Source organism: Falco peregrinus, chromosome 2, assembly GCF_023634155.1.
Source record: "Falco peregrinus isolate bFalPer1 chromosome 2, bFalPer1.pri, whole genome shotgun sequence".
Lineage (NCBI taxonomy): Eukaryota > Metazoa > Chordata > Aves > Falconiformes > Falconidae > Falco > Falco peregrinus.
In genome coordinates this window covers 105,701,156-105,722,628 of record NC_073722.1, presented here as the reverse complement: position 1 = coordinate 105,722,628, position 21,473 = coordinate 105,701,156, and the positions used below count along the sequence as shown (strand labels likewise).

Sequence of the window (21,473 nt, the reverse complement as noted above, 5' to 3'; positions counted from 1 at the left end):
ACGAAGGAGAAGCAGAATGCGGTCGGCGCTGCGTAGGGGTAGTTCTGCTTGTGGGGCATCGACACAAGCTTTGTGCAGGGGATTTCTAGTCATAAGGCGCAGGTTCTTGACTGGTTGAGTATTTGAAGCAGAAAATAGTCTTGCCACTTGCACACAAATTTGGCTAATGCTTCCCGTCATAACTCGATTTTCAGTCATGTGTGGGCAAAGTACCTAATTTTTGTCCTGAACAAATGTGCTTTTATATCTTCCTTTCCCAACCCAGCTGAACAGAGGCTTCAAAAAAGAAAATCCTTAGAAATCTTAGCTTTGGCCATGTATTACTGTGCAGGATGCTGGCAAGAAATTCTGTAGCATTAGGATGTGGTTTTACATAATCTACTGACAGAGGTAACTTTTGGGGAAACACTGGCTTTTAGGTTATCTGCTGTTGCTTTGCAACCATAAGTATTTCTTTTTTAGTTGTGGTGATGGCTGTTGCAGGTGGGAAATCACTTTTTGAGAAAGCAAAGGCAGGTGTTTTCTTGACTCTAAGTTTAAGAGCAATACACTACCTTGGAAATGTTATGACTTGTAACTGGCCTGTATTTCACAGGCAAACATCACATTAGATCAGCATGATCAGTCCTGTAGCTCTCTGTGTGCCAATTTTACCTTCAGGGAATGGCTGTCCTTTTTAATGATTCATTAGCTTTAACAAACTGCATCCCATGATTGCAGCTGGCTGGGTTGGGGGAGGGTGAGAATTGCATCGTAGCTGGGGGGGTTAGGGAAAACTGGAGTGCCAGGGAGGAGATGGTGTGGGGTGAGCGGGGGGCTGCCACCGTGGGGCTCATGGGGCAGCTCCAGCCCGTGGTCAGCCCTGCACTGCTGTGATGTTTGAAGGCAGTTCAGCTGCACTCTGGGCATCAGTAGAAACATGTAGCTTTAGGGATGAGTAGCTGAGCAGGACCTCTAGCTAGGGGTTACAGGTGATGCCCCTCATCCTTCAGGCCCCCAGAGTCAGGGCTGCTCCCAGGGGTCTGGTGAGCAGGAGGTCTTTGCACCACAGCAGGCTTGTGCCTGAGAAGCCCTGAAGCCAAGTCCTGTTCACACACCAGCGCAGAGGGTCACGGGCGAGACTTGTGCCCATATTTCCCTGCTTTAATTTGCTGCCTGGGCTCCTCCCCCTGAAAACCTCTGGATCTTCTCCTTGTGCTGACTCCAACCCCATTGCCTCTCAGATGTTTCATGTCCTCTGAATCAAGGGCTTGGGTTTTGCTTTATTTTATCTTTTTAAATTTTCTTTGAAAAGTTAAAGTTTTTTTTTAATGAATGTATTTCCCCATTGTTTCCTTCCTGCATGTTGATCTCGTACCCACTGTAGGCATGACGGCTATTCTGATGTCAGCCGCTGGACTCCCCGTGCACCTCACCTGTGTGCCGCAAGCTGCCAGCACCCATAAAGCCACTAAAAAACACAGCTCAGTTAAGGAGGGGAGGAAAGTGTCCAAGAAAGGTAGTTCCTGCTCAAACTCTGATATTTGCTTCCATCTCCTTCTCTTTATCTCTCTGCACTTGTTCTGCCTCCCTCCTTTCCCTTTGTCTCTCCCCCTACCCTCCTGGCTCTTTTGATTTGACTAATGATGTGTGTCCCACCAAGGGCAGAAGCAGGACACGTCTCCTCCGGCCTGCATGGTCTCTGACAGGTGGTCAAATAAGAAGATAAAGTAGACCCGGTCCTGTGGTAGCTCTCCTTGTTTCCATCCATCATTAAAGCTGGAGGAGCCCAGTTGTTCTCTGTGCATGTCAGACTCCTGCAGCCTGCCCTGTGGTCCCGCTACACCCTCTGGGGAGCCCTGGGCATCCACATACCAGGACCTTCTCTGACTCATTGGTGGGACAAGTCTGGGAGCTGAGGGACCGTCAAGCGTTTAATCCGTACGTGCTCTTAAGAGAAGGTTTGCTTGTGAGCTGTGCTTGTCACAGTTGAGTCATGGGATGAGAAGGATCTTCCAGACAAGCAGGTCCCTGAGTCATACAGGGCTTTCGAGGTCAAATCGCAGAGGATTTGTTCTCCCCGCTTCTGTCTGGGGTGGGAGTGGCGTGGAGCTCTCTCAGGTGGACATGCCCTGGCAGGAAGGGCCAGGTTACCCCAGCTCTGCTGCTGAGCTGAGACACCTCCAGGGTAGGGCCTTCATTTCATTTCTCCTCTTCATATCTCACTGGCGTCCCTCACCCTCGCAGAGTCAGTGGGCTCCCGGTTTAGAGCCTGGGTCCCATCTGCTTGTTGCAGCCCTGGGACTCTGCGGGGGTAGGTGTGGATCCAGCCTGGTGTAGCCGTAGAGGTGGTTTGCCAACCCTGGCACAGGTGTCCTAGGGTGGTCAACCACCACCAAACCCAAGGTGCTTCCCCCTTCAGATAAGCAAAGAGTGGACTAGAGGTGGGGGTGTATTCAACATCGAGATGCTTGCGTTTAAGAAAGAGGGAAGATCCCTGAGGTAGAGGGAAAGAGGCACCTGGCTGTCTGGGGAGTTTGTTGGTGCCAGTCTCTCTCCTTGGAGTCTGTGCTTGATGGGAAAATGAGGTCCAAACCCATCCGAAGGAGGCAGGAAGAGTGATAGAAGGAAAATAGAAATTATAAGTGGAGGGAGGTGTCTTGCGGAAACACATTATGGAGGGCGCTGGGAGGAGGAGATGCAAGTGGAGAGAGGGAGGGAGAGAGCACATGTGGAGTAGGATGTGTGATAGAGGGGGAGGAGAAAGCAGGGGCGGCAGGAGAAGCAGCGAAGAACAGGAGGAGCAAAGGAAAATGGGAGGTGAAGGAGAGGAGCTGAGCGGAGGTGGATGGTGGAGGGGCTGGATGAGGATCTCGCTCGGCAGAGCCAGCTGGCAAGGCAGCAGGGTAATGCGGCTCCTGGCCCTTTGCTCCCGGCACGGGCAGCATCCGTGCAGCCCTCCGCAGGCAGGGATGAGGGCTGGGCGGTGGGGATGCCCTGCAAACAGTGCCGAAACTGAGCCGGGCGGAGGCCAGGCCCTTCTAAAGAGTCATTGCCTTGCCCCTGTGGCTGCTGGAGCCCGAAAAACAGAAGTGTTGGTCACTTGCTGCTGGTTAATGACATGAAATTAGCTGTATTAGGGCAAGATATGGCCACAAACACACAGCCCTGCTCCTCTGCAGTCCCCCTACCCCGCAGTGTGGCTTCTCCTCCGTGGGGTCTGTCGGTACCAGGCTCTGCACCGCTCACAGCATCCAACCCCTCCCTGGCACGGAGGAGATGTGGGTGCAAGCAACCCGGGTGCTTGCAAGGGTGTGATGTTAATAGGAGGGTAGTCTTGCGACTTCTGAGCAGGGTGGGCAGGGCAGTGATGCACCCCGTCAGCAATGCCTCTGCTCCGTCAGCAATGCCTCTTGCTCCGTGAGATGCTGGTTCCTCGGTGCTTGCTGCAGCACCTGGGGGCTCACACGTGTCGCCAGCCGGGGCTGCGGAGCTGCATGCACCTTGGCCACAGGCTGGGTGTGCTGGGGCAGCACTGGCACCAGCCTCAGCCCTGGGGGTGTCCAGGCAGCTGGCTCAGCCCCAGGGCTGTGCCCTCCCCCAGTCCCAGGGCCAGGCTGCCACCTCCCTGCCAGCGCACCAATGCCACCTGCTGGGGCCAGGACGCCTCCGCTCTAAGGGAGCGGGGAGGGGACACCAGCAGGAGCATGGGACACTGTCTAGGGAAGGGGGCGCAGGCAGCTCCTTCTTCCATCTGGCATGGCAGGATTTGTCCCGGCCATCCTCATCTGGCTCAGGATGTGCCAGCACTGCCCTTGTCCCTGCTGGCCCATGAGGAGTGCCTTTCTACGTTTTACATTGCTGAAATCCCCCCCTCTCGTTTCAGAAAGCTGGATCCCCTTTGCTGGGGGCAGGGATGCCAGTCCTGCAGAGTGCGTGATGCCCGGCATGAAGAGGGTGCTCAGTCCCTCCTAGGAACAAGCTGTGTTCGTAATAACACCCCTCCAGGCTTGCAAACATTGTTCCGCAGCGAAAGTACTGAGCCTGGCTCTTGGCCAGACTCTTCTCTTTCCCTTTACAGACCCTGAAGCTGCCAACAGGCAGAAATGGGCCCCACTTTGTGCCCTGAATTTCTGCATCACGTGCCCTTTCCCCTCCCACATCCCTCTAGGATTTTCCATCATGGAGAGCTCTAATGAGAGCTGTGCATCCAGCAGCAGGCCCATCAGTGTGCTGACTACATCAGCTGGTGCCAAAACAGGGGGTGGTGGGTGCAGCGTACCCCTGCTGAGCCCCTTCTTGCTCCCTCCTGCTGCTGCAAACCCTGGTCCCACATGGGTTGAGGCAGCATTGATGGGAATTGCAGCCAGCATGGTGAATAGCTGGGTTATGTTAAACAAAGGCGCTAATTAGTCAGGATTCGTTAACGTTGTTGCCGTTCTGGCAGCCGTGTCTCTGGCGCAGATGAGTGCTGCGCTGTGGGTGCTGCAGGTCTCGGGGAAGCCGTCGTCTCTGGGCAGGCACTGCCCTGCCAGTGCTGGCACACAGCCTGGCAGTGTCTGCCATCCTCATGGATCAGTGCTGCCATCCTGATGGATCAGCGCTGCCTTCCCGCCGGCTGGCACGGTGCTGTGCTTCCCCGGGCTGGCGCAGCCACTGACGGCGCTTGGGGCCGGCTGTCCAGGAGGGAGGCGAGCAGCTTGTCTGGCTCTCCAAGTACTGTGTGCTGCTCGGGCACGGAGCCGGCCATCCCGGGGCTCCCCTGCCTGCCCAGGGCCATTGGGACCAAAGGGAGAAGACGTTGGTTTGGGTCTGGTGTGCTGATGGCTTGGAGGTTTCCCTGCGCATCCTCCCTGGGGTGGGCAGTTGCACACGGAGTGCTGCGGTACGGAGGGAGAGGAGAGGGTCACGCTCGTCCTTCCCTGCCCAGCAGGACAGGATCTGGCTAGGTGAGGGGAGTAATTCCAGCTGACTCGGATCCCCAGATGTCTGTCCATCTGCAGATCATGCCAGTGCCTGTGGGATGGGGGGGACTGGGGGAGTCCCTTGGAGTCGGGGCAGCTCACTGGTCCCAGGGGGGTCCGTCTGCTGAAGGAGACAGGCTACAGTAACAGGAATGCTCTGTGTCACGGCCAGAGCAGCCTGGTCGCTTGGTTATCCTGCTGAAATGCTAAATGTGGAGAAACCTATTTTTAACACCAAATTTCCTCTCGCCTTCCTGATCTCTGGACAGCCCTGTTGGGGGCTGAGGCCAGTAGGTCCAGCCTTTACAAGTCCAGGAGGGGGGGGGGGCGCAGAGGTGATGAGGTTTGGGTGACTGTCCGTGGTGATAACTAGAAACAACCTGTGTCTGGCCTGCATGGGGTATCGAAAAGAGAGTCTGCTGCTAACCATATGGCTCCTTTTGGGATACAGAAGGAGGCATGTTACTGTTGCAACCATTTGGTTGCCGAGCAAGGATTCAAAACACATCTGTTAAATGTTGCCCACGGAAAGCCCTTGCTTCAGCAAGCAACTTATTATCTACAGGGAGGAAGGGGAAGCATTAAAAAAAAAATGTTATTCCTTTCTTTGTAAATGAAAGAATGGTAAACATTCCTTCACGTCCCAGATAAATCAATAGCACAGCATTAGGCCAGCTGGTGATAAACAGCATCGGTCGATTCTGCTATTGCATTTTCAATCTGCTATTGAATCCAGAATACTCTGGGGACTGAACGGGCTTTGATGATCCCAAGGGATGCTAGAACAAAGATTTGGAGGCAAACACTTCTGGAGCAAATGGTCCAGTAAGGAAGCAATTCATGCACTGAAGCATATGTGGCGGGTGCTGTGCCTCCCAGCCTTCTTCTAGCTCCCCCGTGTGCCGCTGGGATGTGACCTGCCAGATGTGCTGGTCTGCCAAAGGAAGAGCCTCTCTTCTGAGGCAAGGGAGGCTGTGTGGGTTTCGCTGCCCTTGTTGAAACCAGGTTCTTGGCATCAGGAGGCTTCCTTGGAACTGGACGTTCAAATACTTGCAGGTGGGGACAGATTTTTCTAAAGCATCTGGGCTCCCCAGCCCTTTGTCTCTCTCTCCAGGCAACCTTGGTGGATCTAAATGCATCAGAGCATTATCTCAGCAAAGTGACAGGAACAGATCAGAGATACCACAATGCAAACCCATCGGGCATGGGTTTCCTAAGGATGGCTAAGGGCTACATCCCCCTCTTCTGCCTCTCTGGTTACCCCCAGCTCCATCCTAATGCCAGCTGGTGAGGTGGTGTAATGCTGTTTGCTTTGCCTGAAATCCCTGCTGTACCCCACAGACTCTGCAAGAGCTTTCTTCTCACTCACTCACCCGGCTCTGCAGCAGGATTTTTGTCTCTTTTCATTGGTTTTATCTGAATGAGCCTGGCCAGTTCCTGAGCAAGTCATTCCTTCATTTCTCATGAGTTGCTACAGAGGAAGGAAAGTAAACAGCAGGAGAAATGTGCAGCAGGGGCTGCAGGAAAGGAGCATCCTCCGCCATCCTGAACACGAGGTGAATTGCTCTAAAGCTGGTCAGATCTGCTGTGCAGGTGGGAGCAGGTGAGCTGGGGCGTTCTGCCAAGTACTGGGCAGGCGTTGCTGCTGGTGTAACACACCCTTTGCTCACTTCCATCGCTGTCTTCACCGCCTTGTTTGTGCATCTTTTTGGCATTGCTTTTTCCAGCCTGTAGCCAGAGGAGACAAGAAGGTCACTTCAGAAAGAGCCACCTGGAGAAAACACGGTTCAGGTGGACAAGGGCTTGGTGGTCAGTCTGGCAGGCAGCACGGGATCCTCAGGAGTGAGCGCATAGTGGTCATCGTGATACGGTACTCATGGAAGCAGATGGAGTTACAGTGGGTAGCGTCTAGCCCTGCTTACACAGTCCTTTCCAAAACCTGCAGAGCAGAAGAAGCTGAAGCCTCCATCTCCCACGTGACCATGAAGGTCTCTTGCAGTTGCAAACCAGAGCAAGCTTCCAGCAGCCACATGTGGGAAGCGTCACCCTGTGTTTTCCAGCCAGGAGCAGGGACATCACAGAACAGTCGGCTGGGAGGACTACAGGCGCATAAGCGCCGAGCTGAGCTCTGACGGGGAGCTCAGACAGTTCAGAGTGATTGCATCCCCTGGCTGGCAGCTCTTGATCTGCTGTGTGCCAGCAAGGTTCCAGCAAAGAGGATTCCTGGGCCCATATCTCTCCTTTGGAAAAGACTGGACAAGGAGCTGCATCCCCTGTGAGATCTGGTGATGAGGCCCTGAAGCAGCTCCTGGCACTGCTGAGCTCTTGGCCTGTGAGCTGGAAGGCTGAGGCTTGCCCAGAATCCTGTTTGTTGTCTGCTTTCCTTGTGACAGTTCTTGGAAATGCTTTTCCAGGGGATTTTGGCATGTCCCTGAAGTGGAAAACACCTGCTTCCGTGTTGCTCTTCGGCTTAATGCTTATTTTATCCTATTACCACCTTCCTGGCTAAGGGTCTCCAGAGGGTGATCCGCACAGGTCTGCGCTGTCTGAGATGTCAGGCATCACTCCTCCTGCCGGGCACTTGGAGGGAGCATCTCTTCACCTCCTGGGCTCCTTTTCTTGCTCTGTGTGCTCAGTCATCCCTTCCTCCTGCTACTTCTGCCGTAAGTCATGGGTTTTGAGATGGTCAGGAATCCCCTTCCGAAAATAACTCATCTTAACGACTGTGTTTTCGTTCAGGAGAGTCCAGCTCCCAGTTCATCAGTCTTCCTTAGCTAAATGATTTTTCCACCCACGTTAGTGCTCTGCCTTGCTCTCCTCTGTCGCCCTGACCTAGCTTGTCTGCAGTGAAAAGGCATCTCACCCAGCTGTCTGTGCTGCAGGGTGACCTTGTGCTGTCTGTCGAGGTGCTCCCATAGCCCTAGCCACTTGCAGAGCTGGCATTCAAGGGAACGAGGGGCCCCTACGTGATGGGGGATGTGTGCCATCCGCGTCCTTGCCTCTTTAATGACACCTGTAGCATGTGAGCAGTCCTTCCCTCCTGCTTCACCGTGTTTGCCTCTGTCATGACAAGTGGTTATCCAGAGAATAGCACCCACCCCTTTGTGCTGGTGACAGATGTTGCTTTCCTGGGGTGGCAGAGCAGCGCAGTGCTGGCTTCAGTGTGGCTGTCCCTTGTTGCACAGCTTTTTCAATCGCGGAGGCAATGCTTGTGAACCCTCCATCTTCCTGGAAAACACCAAAGTGGATGGGGAGAGCTGAAGATGTGTGCCATGCAGGTACACCCACAGCTCTGGTGCCTGGCTGTTGCACGTGGCAATGCAGTTTGGAGAAGCAGTGCTGCCTGTGCTAAAGCACAGGCGGTGTCCTACAGTGGCTTAGAAACAAGCTTGAGAGCCAAGCAGCTTGGGGTGGTGCTGGAGTACAGCTCCCTCGTGGGGCCATGGGGTGTCAGGCACAGATGCTTGTGGCCTGTCTGGCTGCTGATAGCGTTTTCTTTGCTGCCCGCTCTCCATCCCGGCTAGGATGGAGAACAGAGAAGGAAGAGCTGCACCTTTGCTAGCCTGTTCAGCACAGCATTGCTTTCCTGCAGTCTCCCCCAGAAGCGGATTCAGGAAGGAAGGGTAAAGTGACAGGTCTGTCTTTTGCCTCCTGCCAGGTGGAGTCATGATGTCACTTGTGTAAATGTTTCCTTTCCTAGGCTGGTGGAAGAGCCTGGCAGCCTCTGTGACGGGCCTGACGACCGGTAAGGAGCTCATCTCCTCTCGGCCAGGGCTGGGTGCCACGTGGAGGCATGTGATGCTCACTGGCTTAAGCCAAGCCTCACTGGGCAGCTCCAAAAGGATGGGCTAGGAGCTGAGGTGACTGCTGATACTCTCAGCAATAACTTGCTCCTGGTGTTGTGTTATGCCTGTGGCTTAATCCTGTAACGCCTCTGAGGGCACCAGGATGCTGGTGCTGGTGGGCTGCTCGGGTGCCCGTGCCTGGGTGGATGGGAACCAGGGACTATATTTAGGAAAAAGCGAAGGTACCGGTGTCACGTGCTGCAAACAGGCAGTTCTACTGTTGGAAAGCTATTTTTTTTTTCTATACCCTATGACTTGCACTGTGTCTTGCTGGCTATGGGTATGTGGAAGCTCGAGAGAAAGGCCACTGGTTTGTGTTAAAGATGTGAGGCTCGTTCTGCCACACTTGGAACAGGACCTGAAGCTTAGTGTATTGCTGCGTCTCCCTGTCAGGTGCCAGCTGGGGCAAAGTGGGAATGCCTTTTCCCCTTTAACCACGCAGATGATGTAATCCTCTGTCCCACTGAGACCGTAGCATCCTTGGGTTGAGTTTGACGCTAACTGGCCTCTGGTGTGCCCAAGGAAAGTCCAGCTGGGACCTGGCTGGCATCGCTTGGGGTACGGGGGGAGAACTGGAGCACAACAGCTACAGGCAGACCCCTGGGTGTACGGCACAGGGCACCAACATCTGCCAGTGGGTTCTCCCATGGGTGGCACTCACAGTCCTAGTGGTAGCCCTTTCTGATAGCAAAGCCTTTGCAGGGCTTGTAGGGACCAGCTGGAGCAGCCTCTTCTCCCCCTCTAACCCCAACCTTCCTCCTTGGCATCCTGGCCAGTGTCCCTTCTCTCTAGCTCACCCTGCACGTGCCTGTCATATCCCATGGCGTGTCTGATTTCTTCTCTCTTTTTCTCATCTCTCTCCTTGTGCAGCAACACCAACCGAGCCAGAAGCAGTGGTGAGGAAGTACCTGGAAGAGCTGAAGGGCGCTCCTGCCGATGAGGTGAGGACGACGAAGCAACTCCAGCTTGCCCAGTGGCCCATTCAGCGGAGTGCTGTGAAAACCACAGCGATGCCTGAGGACCATCCTTCCTTGGGTATCCTGCATGGTAGATCCTGCTGCTTGCAGTGGCACCATTGGTGCTAGAGGGAGAGGCCTCAGCACTGCCTGAAGCCCACACGTGGTAACTGGTGACTTGTCCTTGTCAGAGGACGGAGAGTGTGACAGGGAAAATGTGGTGGGGGTTGAATAGCTAAACTGGTCAATGCTTCCCCATTTCCCTTGGAGCTGGCTGCAGGGCCTGGGGTGGAGGAGGGAGTTTGGCTTTGGCCTCCTCCCAGTGCTCACAGAGGTCAAAACTACGGAGATCAAAACCCTTCACGGGAGCTGCTCTGTAGAGGAGCAAGACACAACCATACTCGGTTCCCACTCATCCCCTCTGACTGATGGCAGCTCTCTTCTGTGCTGTCCAGGAGGTGGTGGAGTGATACCAACCAGATAAAGCAACCTGTCTCTGTGTCCTTAAACCTCAAAGGGATGGATTAAAGTTGAAGGCAAATCTTCCTGAAGCATCTCCTTGATCGTTTCCTTGGTGGGTCAGTCCTTATGATCAGCCTGTGCTCGCCCTACATGGTGGTTTTCTCCTTGCTGTCTTGGACTGCAGGACTGTATCATCTGCATGGAGAAGCTGTCCTCCCCCTCAGGTTACAGCGACACGTGCGAGTGCAGCACCATCAAGCCAGAGGCAGTCGGTCGTCTGACAAACTGCCAGCACTCCTTCCACATGCTCTGCATGCTGGCCATGTACTCCAACGGGAACAAGGTACCGAGCTGGCCCATTGCCACCAGATCCCCCATGCCCAGGTGACTCGGCTGCGGAGCTCTGATGCCTGCTTCTCTCTCCTCACAGGATGGAAGTTTGCAGTGTCCCTCTTGTAAAACCATCTATGGAGAGAAAACTGGTACGCAGCCCAAAGGGAAGATGGAGGTCTCCACTTTCCCCCAGTCTCTCCCTGGCCACAGGGACTGCGGGACAATCCAGATTGTGTATCACATCAGCAGAGGCATTCAGGTGAGTGCCCAGCACGCTCGCAGGAACGGCTGCTGAGGTGGTACGAGCTGTGAGAGCCTCCCAGAAAAGTGTTGGGATCCAGTACAGTACCTGCTGGCAGCCCATCGCTGAGCAGCCTGAGGTGCCCGGAGCCAGAAGCTGCACTGACTGGTCCTCAATGTGCAGGTGACTTGGGTCCCCTCCGTGAGAGATCTGTTCTCACTTTGAGTGGCTCCAGGGGCTACAACAGCCTTTCACCTCCAGTAAAGGCTCGTGTCTGTGTGAAGCAGGGAGGAGGCTTGGCCCATGCTCACAAGGTGGGAGAGATCCCGACATCTGGTTTCACAGCCCTTGCCTGAGGTGTCGGTGGTTGCAGTGAGCTTGCAGAGGTTTGGGCTGGGTGATCTTTTTAGGGTGTCATCAGACCACATGGAAAAAGCTGTGGTTTGGGGCTGTCTCCCATCAATAAGTAATTTGGTGGGATTTTTAAGTAATCTGAAGAGCTGACGTTTTGTATCCCAGCATGAAGCCGCTCTCTGGGGACCCGTAATACTCACATGTCCCGTAACAAGTCAGGTACCTCATTATCAGCAATCCCTTGCTCCTTTTACATGGAGAGCTGGTTTGCCATGGGCCTACATCAAATCCTGCTGCTGAGAGATTGTCCAACTCCTGTGAAGATGGACACATCCATGCCAAATACATCTTACCTGTTGCAGGGTCCTGAGCACCCCAACCCTGGGATGCCGTACACAGCAAGAGGCTTTCCTCGCTATTGTTATCTCCCAGACAACGAGAAGGGCAGGAAGGTAAGGTACCAGACCCTGATAACGTCACCCTTCTCAGGTTGTCTCTTGGCGCTGTGTTGGTGGATCGGCACAACAGGCTGGCTTTTGGGAGCTGTCCCCACGACACTAACCAGCTCTTCTTGGCAGTTGTCCGTGCTGTTTCTTCCTTACGTGGATCTGTAATCACTCTGCCCGTGAGGATCTTTGCTGCTGCTTCGCAGCTTTGACTGTGAAGACTTGTTCATCCCTTTACTAAACAAAATCCCGTCTGATCTTTTGGGAAGGCGCTCCTGGCCTGTGTTGGGCTATGCAGTTACAAGGGTTGGCACTGAGAACTGCCAAGCTCGGGAAGTCTGGCTGCTTGACCCTTCCCATCCCCATTTCCTGCGGGTGGGTGTGTTTGTCACAACTTGTACCGGGATTTTTCAAGGGATTTTTCAAGTCCTGGAAGACCAGTGTGTGTAGGGAATTGTCCTTCCCATCAGGGCCACCACATGGGTAACTAGGAGGGGAGGGAGATCCCTTCTGATGCTGGGATCTTATGTTTCTGATGCTGGGATCTTATGTTTCCTCCTGCTACAGCAGGGATTTAGGTTGTCAAGCTTCTGGCAAACTGCTTTCATGGCTCAAGTCTCCTAGCTGCTGAAGGCCAGCTTTGTTGTTTTTTTCCTTCTCTAGGTTCTGGAGCTTTTGAGGGTGGCGTGGAAGAGACGCCTGATTTTCACAGTGGGCACCTCCAGCACTACCGGCGAAAGCAACACGGTGGTGTGGAATGAGATCCACCACAAGACGGAGATGGACACAAATGTGAGTGGCCACGGCTACCCCGACCCCAACTACCTGGACAATGTGCTGGCGGAGCTGGCCGCGCAGGGCGTCACCGAGGACTGCCTGAGACAATGAGCTGGGGTGGGGGCCCGGCTGTGCCGTGCACGCGCTGGGGGGCCCACCTAGTGCACTTATTCCTGTTGCCTTAAGTTCCTGTGTCTGACCACCTGTCACACTGAGCAATAACACTGTACCGCGGGAGCCCTGCCTGCTCTTCACAGCCTCTTTTTTTGGGGGGGAGGGAGGGGTGTTCTTGTAGGAACTTGCGCTGGTGTCTCTGGGTGGGGTTGATGGTCACAGCCAGGACCAGCTGGGACAGTAGTCCTGTGGGGACAGATCCCCTTGTGAAGGCAAGACCTGGCCCTGGTAATGCTTGGGGATGGGATGGGGAGTGGGTCTCGCTCCCGCTAGACCCCCCTGGAAAGCAAGCCAGGGCCTCGCTCCAGCACACGGCAGCTCCCTGTCTCCGAGGCACCTCTTGCAGCACAGCCCCCTCCCTCCTGCCCCTCTGTCTCTGCTTGGTTGTGATCAACACTGCATTCCCACAAGCAGGTCGCTGCTTTGCCTTCAAGCTGCCTGATGGCTTGGGGTGCCTCCCCGCTTGGTGGCCCTCTCCGGGGGACCAGCCTGCTCCAGGAGCTTGGGGACACTCGATCCAGCCAGGAGAAGGAAAGGAAAGCTCAGCTCTGCTGGAGGAACACAAATCTCTGCAGGGGCAGGATGTGGGGCGCTGGTCCTAGGGGTCAGGGGTTGCAGCCTGTCGGTGCTTTGCCTGCCAGAGCCTGGTGGTCTGCAGCCACAGTGCTGGCAGAGGTGACCCAGCAGTGTCCGTCCTGGGGGCAGTCACAGCCCTCTGCTCTTGCTGTGAGCTGCCATCCCTGCTCCTATCGTCCTGGAGCACTTCTGGCAAGACCTGCTCCTCTTCCCCCCTCCCTGGGTGAAATGGCAGCAGTTTGAGGCTATTTGTGCCTGATAAAGCCTCTGCGAGGAGGAGACTCTTGTATTTGTGCTGCTGGTGCTGCCCAGCGGTCAGCAGCCACCGTCACCCCTGGCTTGCTGCCGGCTGGCCAGTGGTGGCCACCATGCAAGGTTGCTGGCAGAGCTCCTTGCGCCGTGAGCTCTGCTCATTAAAGTGCTAGCCCCTTGCAAAAGCCATGTTTCCCCAGTCCTGGTGGCCTTCCTGTGTGTTGTCACCTGGTAGCTGAAGCCTTTCTAAGAGCTGTTTCTAGCTGTTCCCCTCCCCGTGGCCACTGGCCCCCGCTGCAAGTCCCTGGAGCCCTGCCTGCTTCAAATCCCTTGGGCACATCAGAGGCCCTGGTGCTATCTGCCATTTCACATCCTTCCCAGGAGATCAGGACGGGATGTGGCCGTGCTTCCTGGTAGCTCTGTCTTGGCTTCCTCCTGGGATCAGCATGTCCTGGGCCAGCAGAGGGGCAATTATTCTCTTTCTGTCACGCCAATATAAAAATGAAGGGGTTTTTTGAGCTGTCAAGGGCTGGAGCTTTCCCAATACCCATCTTGTGCTTGCAGCCTCCTGGTTACCCTTTGCTGCATGCTTTAGGGAGAAAACCCTCAAACATCCAGCAAAATTTGGGGATGTTGCAAGAGTGGAAGCTGCTTGGGTGCGGTAGGTGTGTGTCTGTGTGTTGTCGAGCTCTATGCAGGTGGGCTGTGCCTGCTCCTCTCCTGCCCTAGTTACAAAAGGGAGAGGTTTCACGTTTAAGCTTCAGTTTTGTATGCACAGCTCATGTTCTTTCAGCAGTGAAAATAATGAATTGAAGCAAAAATTGAGCAGAGGTCACCCAGCCCTGTACAAAGCAAGAATTTCCTGCTGAGCGTGGCCCAAGGCTCTTGTATGTGAATTGGCTGGAGCCTTCCCATGTCTGGGCTGGGCCGGGGCCAGCGTACTGAGGTGTGAGCTGGCCAGGCTCAGTGGCTCATCCCAGGCTGTCTCATCTTCTGCCACGAGGACACAAAGCATCTCCTAAAATCCTTGCCATGTCTGTGCAGGGCCTGAGATTGCTTGGCCCCCACGGTGGGGGGATGCAGGCAGCAAGGGGGCGGAAAGCAGCAGAGCTGGGCGCTCAGGCACCGCTGGGCGGGGAGGTGCTTCGACACCCGGGGCAGGGGTAGCAGCCAGCGGAGGAGGAAAGCTCCAGGGGTGAATCCGTGACCGTAGTGCTGTGGCTGGTTGGGGCCGGGAGGGGACAGAGCCCAAAATAAGTGCTTATAATGCTACCGGACAGGTCTGACCAAAAGAACCTGGGTCCCCCTGGCCTGGGCTGGAGACCCCGGGGGGGAGGTTTCTCCCTTCCCCCTGCGGTGCTGGCTCATTTGCAGCAGGGTGGTTATTATTAGCCAAGCCTTGACCCTGCAGGTATGCTGGCCTCACGTCCCCATAGTGGCAGCTGAAACTGTGACTCACTGTCCCCCTGCGTCAACCTGCCTCCCTCGCCTTGCCGCTGGCACCCTGTGGGGAGGCATGACCAAGGGGTCTGTGCTGGCAGATGGGGGGCTGGCATGTCCCCATGGGCAGCTGTTGCTGGTGGGGACCCCGAGGCAGCTATTGCTGGGTAGGAGCAGGGGGATAAGGCAGCAGCTGGAAGAGGGAGGAGGGATGGAGGCTGCAGCTGTGCCTGCTTTTTCCTTCCGCAGCTGGACTGTAATCTTTGAATGCCCCATTTCCACTTAATCTGGGGGCGCGGTCCTAGCCCTTCAGGAGGGGGGGGCGGAAAATCCCTTCCCACGCAGGAGTGAGCAGCCACTGCCCTTGACAAACAGCGGAGAAGGAGCACTCAAACCCCTCCGCGTGGAGAGCCACCTGGGGGGGGGGGCGGTGGTGATGGGCTCCCGGGCTGTGGGGGAGCTCCCGTGCCAGGGTCACTGTCCCCATCCCCATCCCAAGGGCTCGGGGTGCCTCTCCCCAGGGAGGGGGGCCATGGCCCAGCCTTGCTGCCAGCGAGGAGGAGGGATGCTAGGGGCAGTGTCACTGTGGGGTGGCCCCACGGTTCAGGTGCTTCCACACCCCAGTGCTGGGTGGGACCGTTCACCTAGAACACGTGGGGTTTGGATGAGGCCAGGGTGTGATGGCTCCGGAGCGCTTTCCTGCCCCCGGGGCAAGGCTGGCTGCACCCAAAACCAGCCCGGCCTCACCCCTCGCACTGGCTGGGGGGCTGGGTGGTACCAGGCACCCACAGGGAGCCACAGGTCTCGGTGGGGCAAATGGGCTTGCGGGACCACTTGCCCAGCTGCCCCCATAGCGCCAACAAAGGCTTTGACCTCTGCCAGCCTGTCTTGAACGCGGCTCCAGTGCCGCCTCTGTGCCTCAGTTTCCCCTTTCACATCGCAGGCTGGTGCCCGGCATCCTCGCAGCTCCCTCGGGTGCCTTGGCTTGGGGTCCCGCGGGAGGGCTCCCCAGGGGGGGCTGGGACCAGCGGGTGACCTGGGAGGCGCAGCCGGCCCCCTTTGCCCGCGGGGTCTCACCGGGCCGGCAGAGCCGGTGCAGGAATGTGGGACTGGGAGGGTCTGGCCAGGCCAGGCCGTCCCCACTGCAGGGGCTCGTGGGGCGGTTCGTCCCCTCAGCAGTGGGACGGGGTGAGCGGAGCAGGGCGGCACATCCAGCCCCACCGGGACGACACCATGGAGCTGCTGCGGGTGCTGCTGGTGCTGGCTGGGACGGGCGCAGCCGCGGGCCTGGGTGACTCCCACGGGGGGACAGGGCAGAGGGGGACGGGGGCTTGGAGGGGCTGCAGTGTGTTTGTGCCCGGGAGGGTGTTACAGGGCCAGGCGTGGCTGGGGGGGCCCCACACCAGTGCGGTCCCTCTGGTGCTGGTGCCTGTGAGCCCTTGCTGTGCCAGCACCGGCATTTGTGGACCCCGACGCGGATGGGGGCTGGGGTCAGGCATTTATTTGCTGAGCGGTGCAGAGCATGGGGTCCCCCCTGCTCAGTGCCCACTTCCCCAGCCCTCCTGCCCTACGTGCCCCGCGTGCCCCCCGCGGCACTGCCAGGGAAGCTCACCGCCACCACCTTCGCTCTGGAGAGACCCTGCTGCGTCTTTGACCATCACACCAACGCCTCCGATGCCGTTTGGCTGGTGGTGGCTTTTGCCAACGGTGAGCACCCGCTGCTCCAGCGTATGCTCCCTGCTGTGGCAAGGGGACGTGGGGGACCCCCGTCGCAGCTGCTCACCCCCGGGCTGTGCCACGCAGCCTCGGCCGCCTTCAGAAACCCCCCGACGCAGGCTGATGTGCCCCTGTACGAGCGGCTGCCCACCGCCCACTCCTACATGACGCTGGAGACGGCAGCATCCACGTATGCCTGCTCAGCTCCGGGCTGGGCCCTCCTGCGGGTTGGGGGCGACACGGCGTGTGGGGGCCAGGGCAGCCAGGACCCCTGCAACGGACCCCTGCCCTCCCCGGGGCCCTACAGGTGAGGCTGGCAGGATGGAACCCCCCAGATGCCAGCTGGGGTAATTCCCCATCCTGGCCATGCTCACCCCCCGTGTCACCACCGTGCCGACCCTGCAGGGTGAAGTTCCTGGTGATGGGCTGCCATGGCCCCAAAGCTGAGACGAGGTGGTCTGAGCCCATCCTCCTGCCGAGAGGTACCGGTGGCACTGCCGTCCTGCGGGTCCCCACACCTGCCCCGCTGGGGTGCTGGCATGCGGCATGGCATCAGCCTTATGCCATCACCCCAAAACCCAGAGGGGAAAAGCGATCCCCAAACTCCCCTGGCCGCCCTCCCCTTTCCATCGCACCATCCCTGAACCCCCCGTGCCCCCCCCACATCCCTCATCCCACCTCCTTCCAGCCAGCCACCCCAGCACCATCGACCCCGCACCCACACGCCGTGGCAGCGACGTAGTCATCATCGCCTGCATCCTCGCCAGCCTGGGGGCCGTGCTGGCCACCGCAGTGCTTGGCGCCGTGGGGTACGTGGGGTACATGGGCTGGGCTTCGGGGAGGGGGGTGCATCCACGGGGGCCCCGGGAGAACACCCCTTCCTCAGCAAAGGGATTGAGCAAAGATGTTTTAATGATTTAAAAAGCGTTTTTTTCCTTAAACTGGTGGTTTGGCAAAGAGAAAGGGCCTCTTGGCGGTGGCCAGCACGGGGAGGGGCTGAGGGACCCCCACGGACCCCACTTGACGCCTCTGCTTCTCTCTCCCTGCAGCGCCGAGGTGTGGGGGTCCCTGCGCCGCTGGGATTCGGGGACGAGCGCCTTCGCCCACAGGTCCTACAGGACCCACCACATCCCCCCGGCCCTGCCTGAGCCCCGGCCCCCCGGCTGCAGGTGTAGCCCCCCGGGGCGGGGCTGCTTTGCCCCCCCACCTCCCGGTCTGTGCCCTGCTAAGTAAATTCTCACTTGACATCTGCAGCTGCCTCCTCCTTGCCCGGCCATGGGATGTTGCCCCCTGTGCCGGCCACCCGGCTCGCACGGCACCCAGCTTGGTGCCACCTTCACCAGGCCGTTGGCCACGTGGGGCTGTGGAGGATGGGGGCACCAGGCCCCCCCCAAACCACCCAGAGGCTTGGTTGTGTGGCTCTTGGTGTTGGAGGGGGGCACATGGTGGCAGCGGTGGGGTGTGCAGGGAGCCACAGGTGGGCATCCCCTGGGGTGGCACTCTGTGCCCCATTGCCTGGGCGGGGGCTGCAGCCCACTCGTGTGATGAGCGTGGCGGTTCTCAGCACGCCTCAGTGGTGGGCACTCGGACGTGACAAATGCTCCTCGGGGAAACGAGCTGGACCTGTTTGTGACGGGGCTGCGGCCAGCGCAGGAATGTGGGCGGTTGGCAGCCGCAGGTGGGTCCCATGGGGATGCAGAGCCCGGCTGCCTGCACTCCCACCCCAGGCACCCAGGCGCCCACACGATGCTCCCGCTGCTCCTCCTGCTCCTGGCAACAGCCCACGGCCTGGGTGAGTCCGCCAACACCATCGGGCTGAGCTGGGGGTCCCTGCTGTCCCCTGTTTGCAGGGGTCCCCTGTGCGTGGGCATCAGGACCCCCCCTGGAGCCTGAGGTCTAGGGCAGCTGATGCCCCCCCTATGCTGGGTGCCACCCCTCCTGTCCCTGGTGTCACCTACCTGTGTCTGCCGGCACAGCGTGGGGTCCTCTGGGGGTCTCGCAGGGGTGTCCCTCCCCAGGTGGTGGCACGGGATTTCTTTGCTTTCCTCTTCATGTATCACGTGTCTGAGCCCAAAACCAGGGGCAGGAGGGGAGCGGGGGTCTCCAGGGCCAGCTCCCCCCTCTCCCTATCCCCACGCCGAGCCCCCAGCACCGGTGCAGCCAGTCAGAGCCACCGGTCAAGGGCTGCAGGGGGGGGTCTGTGCCCTCCACTGCACCCCCTTGGTTTCTCACCGCAGAGACACTCGAGTACAGTCCGACCCTGGCCACACTGCCTCTGGGGGGCCTGAAGACCACCTCCACCTTCGTGCTGGAGCAGCCCCGCTGCGTCTTCAATGTGCGAGACGATGCCGTCATCTGGCTGGTGGTGGCCGTCCCCAAGGGTAGGTGGGCTGCAGGGGGAGCAGCCAGGGCAGGGCTGTGCGCAGGGCTCCCCGCGCCCCCCTGCTCCCTCCTCACCCCCATCCCCATCCCTGCAGCCGTACCCGACTTCAACAACAGCGTGGAGCCAGGGACCCCCGAGAGGGCATTCCAGGGCTTCCCCACCACCGCCCCCGCCTACATGACCCTCAACAGCACCCTCCTGCACTACCCCTGCCCCAAAAAACCCGGGGACATCACGGTGCTGCGTGTGGGCAGCGAGACCAGCTGCACCAGGGCTGAGAACAGACCCACCTGCAACGGCCCCCTGCCTGGCCCTGGGCCATACCGGTGAGCCTGCTTATGGGGACGTGCCCCCCCGGGCCTGCTGGCAGCCCCCCAGCTCGCGGGACCATGGCCAACCTCCCTTCCCTTCCCAGGGTGAAGTTCCTCGCCCTGGAGGGCTCCGAGCCCGTGGCAGAGACAGCCTGGTCGGAACCCATCACCCTGAGGACAGGTACCGCTGCCAGGGGGCTCATCCTGCCCCTTGCCCCCATCCCACAGCCCCCAAGTGTGGACAGGGTGTGGGGTGGTCCCGGGGGGCTGCGCACCGAGCACCAGCAGCTGGGGGTGCAGCGCTCCTGTGAGCGGCTGGGGAAACTGAGGCAGGGCACTGCTGCGGGTCCTGCCGGGGTGCGGTGGCACCGTGCGATGGCTCGTGCTGTTTGCACAGTGCAATTGCACATGGCGTTCACACCGAGCTTTTGCACGGCGTGTTTGCACGCTACCACTGCATATCGCATTTGCACGGTGCAATTGCACGGTGCATTTGCACGGTGCAGTTGCACATTGGATTTGCACCATCCGTTTGAATGGTGGGATTGCCCACAGTGTTTGCACGCTGCATTTGCACGGTGCGATTGCACACTGCAACTGCACACAGACACCCCGTGACCTGGCCGAGCCCCCTGCGCTGCCCCCAGGTGCGTCCCACTTGCTCCCCTCCCGCTTTCTCCCCAGCCCAGTCACCCAGCAGCATCCCCACCACGGGCAGCGGGCACAGCGCCAGCATGATTGCCATCACCTCTATCCTCTCCATCCTCTTCGCCATCCTGCTGGCCGGCCTGCTGGCCATGCTGGTCTTGGGGTGAGTGCCGCCCCCGTGTCCCGCCGCACCTCCCAGGATGGGTGCTGGGCATATGGGACCGGTGTCAGAGGGTGACACCGGCACCCTGGGCCCCCACCCTCGCCCCTCACCCCCCCTTCCCTCCCCAGCTCAGACACCTGTGGCGGCAGCAGCACCTTCAGCAAGCCGGAGGCAGTGACAGTGCAGCGGTACAACACCCACCACGTCTACGACCAGCCGGCTGCACGGCTCTGAGCCCCCCCATGGCCCCCAATGTCCCCCCGCAGCCCCCCACCCCACCTCCCCACCTGCTCCCGCCATCCCATGTGCCCTTGGGTGCCCTCGGGATGGCACCACCGGAGCGGGTGGCACGGTGCCCACCGCAGGGGCACCGCCAGCACGTAGGGAGGGGGGGCCCTGGGGAGCTGCGAAGGAGCGGATTAAAGGCCTTTCCATGTGCTTTGTGCCCAGCCTCTGCCTCCCCTTGGTGACCCCCCCAGGAATGGCACCCACCGAAACCTTGCTGCCTTCCCAGCCCCTGGGAAAAGCCCCGTGGCCCCATCCCTGTGCCCCCACACAGGGCTGTGAGCCCCGTCCCTGGGTGGGGGGTGGCTGCCTCCCGGGTTGGGATGCAGCCAGGGATGCTCTGGAGTGGGGGAAGCATTTTCCCCCCCAGCTCGGAGCTTGCGGTGCCACCTGTGCCCACTGTGAACAGAGGAAGGTCCCCTGGGGTGCCAGGCAGTGAGGGGAGCCGGACCCCCCAACAGCCCCAGCGCTGACGTGAGTGGCACAGAAATGCCCCCAGCAGGGGGCAGGGGGGGTCGGGGGAGTATAGGGGGGTGTTTCTCCCTGTTTCCCTTCACCCCGCAGCAATTCCTCCCTGCCCCAAACCCAGAGGAGGGTCCCCCCCAGCCAGAGCTGGCCTGATCCTTCCCGGGTGCTGCTGATGTTCCCCCACTACCCACGAGATGGCAAGGGGGGACCGGCAGCCCAGGGCCTGATCCTGCACCGGAGGGGGGTCCCTGATCCTGTCTGGTGGGGAGTGGGCTGTGGTGGGCCTGATCCTGTGCCAGGGGCTGGGGCAGGGGGGGCTGATACAGCATTCCCGATCCTGCACAGGGGTCGTGGTGCCCTGATCCCACAGCCCGGGCAGGATGAGACCCTGCTGGTGCCGAGAGCGCTGCAGGGTGGCCGTGCCCCTCTTTGAGTGGAGTCAGGGCAGTATGTATATACATATATATGTCAGGGCAGTATGTATATACATATATATGTCATAGGCATGTACATACATCAACACCCCACCCCCCCAGCCCCGGTATTTTTCCGTGGGCGCTGTGCAAAGGGCAGCATCACATTTATACCGATCCCCGGTCACAGCGCCCTCACTGCAGCGTCCTTGTGCTGCTTGGAGGGGGGGGGATGAGTGGGTGGGGGTGGGGGGTAGCAACCTGCCCCCCCAGCTGCCCTGCCAGGA

General features: G+C 58.8%; 3 protein-coding genes across 7 annotated transcripts in view; all 3 read left to right on the top strand.

Annotated features, from left to right (window-relative positions):
- Nucleotides 1-12,600, top strand: part of DTX2 (deltex E3 ubiquitin ligase 2) — a 39,352-nt gene extending 26,752 nt beyond the window's left edge. The window contains exons 5-11 of one of the 4 annotated variants that reach the window (XM_055796573.1): nt 1,367-1,498; nt 8,644-8,688; nt 9,659-9,729; nt 10,391-10,549; nt 10,637-10,798; nt 11,497-11,586; nt 12,244-12,600. In XM_055796573.1, coding sequence (XP_055652548.1) covers nt 1,367-1,498; nt 8,644-8,688; nt 9,659-9,729; nt 10,391-10,549; nt 10,637-10,798; nt 11,497-11,586; nt 12,244-12,468 — 884 coding nt within the window. In that variant the 3' untranslated portion in view covers nt 12,469-12,600. The remainder of the gene's footprint in view (nt 1-1,366; nt 1,499-8,643; nt 8,689-9,658; nt 9,730-10,390; nt 10,550-10,636; nt 10,799-11,496; nt 11,587-12,243) is intronic. The other 3 variants (XM_055796575.1, XM_055796574.1, XM_055796576.1) reach the window with 3 other exon arrangements.
- Nucleotides 12,601-16,032: 3,432 nt separating this feature from the next.
- On the top strand, nt 16,033-17,257 carry LOC101923889 (uroplakin-3b). Its single transcript, XM_055795106.1, has 3 exons — nt 16,033-16,090; nt 16,357-16,822; nt 16,921-17,257. The coding sequence occupies exons 1-3, from the start codon at nt 16,033-16,035 to the stop codon at nt 17,255-17,257; spliced, it is 861 nt and encodes a 286-aa protein (XP_055651081.1).
- On the top strand, nt 17,202-20,447 carry LOC129783859 (uroplakin-3b-like protein 1). 2 transcript variants are annotated; one of them, XM_055796556.1, is made up of 7 exons: nt 17,202-17,324; nt 17,565-18,307; nt 18,753-18,896; nt 18,993-19,224; nt 19,314-19,390; nt 19,894-20,020; nt 20,149-20,447. In XM_055796556.1, the coding sequence occupies exons 2-7, from the start codon at nt 18,262-18,264 to the stop codon at nt 20,252-20,254; spliced, it is 732 nt and encodes a 243-aa protein (XP_055652531.1). In that variant the 5' UTR covers nt 17,202-17,324; nt 17,565-18,261; the 3' UTR covers nt 20,255-20,447. The 2 variants fall into 2 exon arrangements, with proteins under 2 accessions (XP_055652531.1, XP_055652530.1); XM_055796555.1 differs by lacking the exon at nt 17,202-17,324 and having other exon boundaries at nt 17,403-18,307.
- Nucleotides 20,448-21,473: the final 1,026 nt, after the last annotated feature.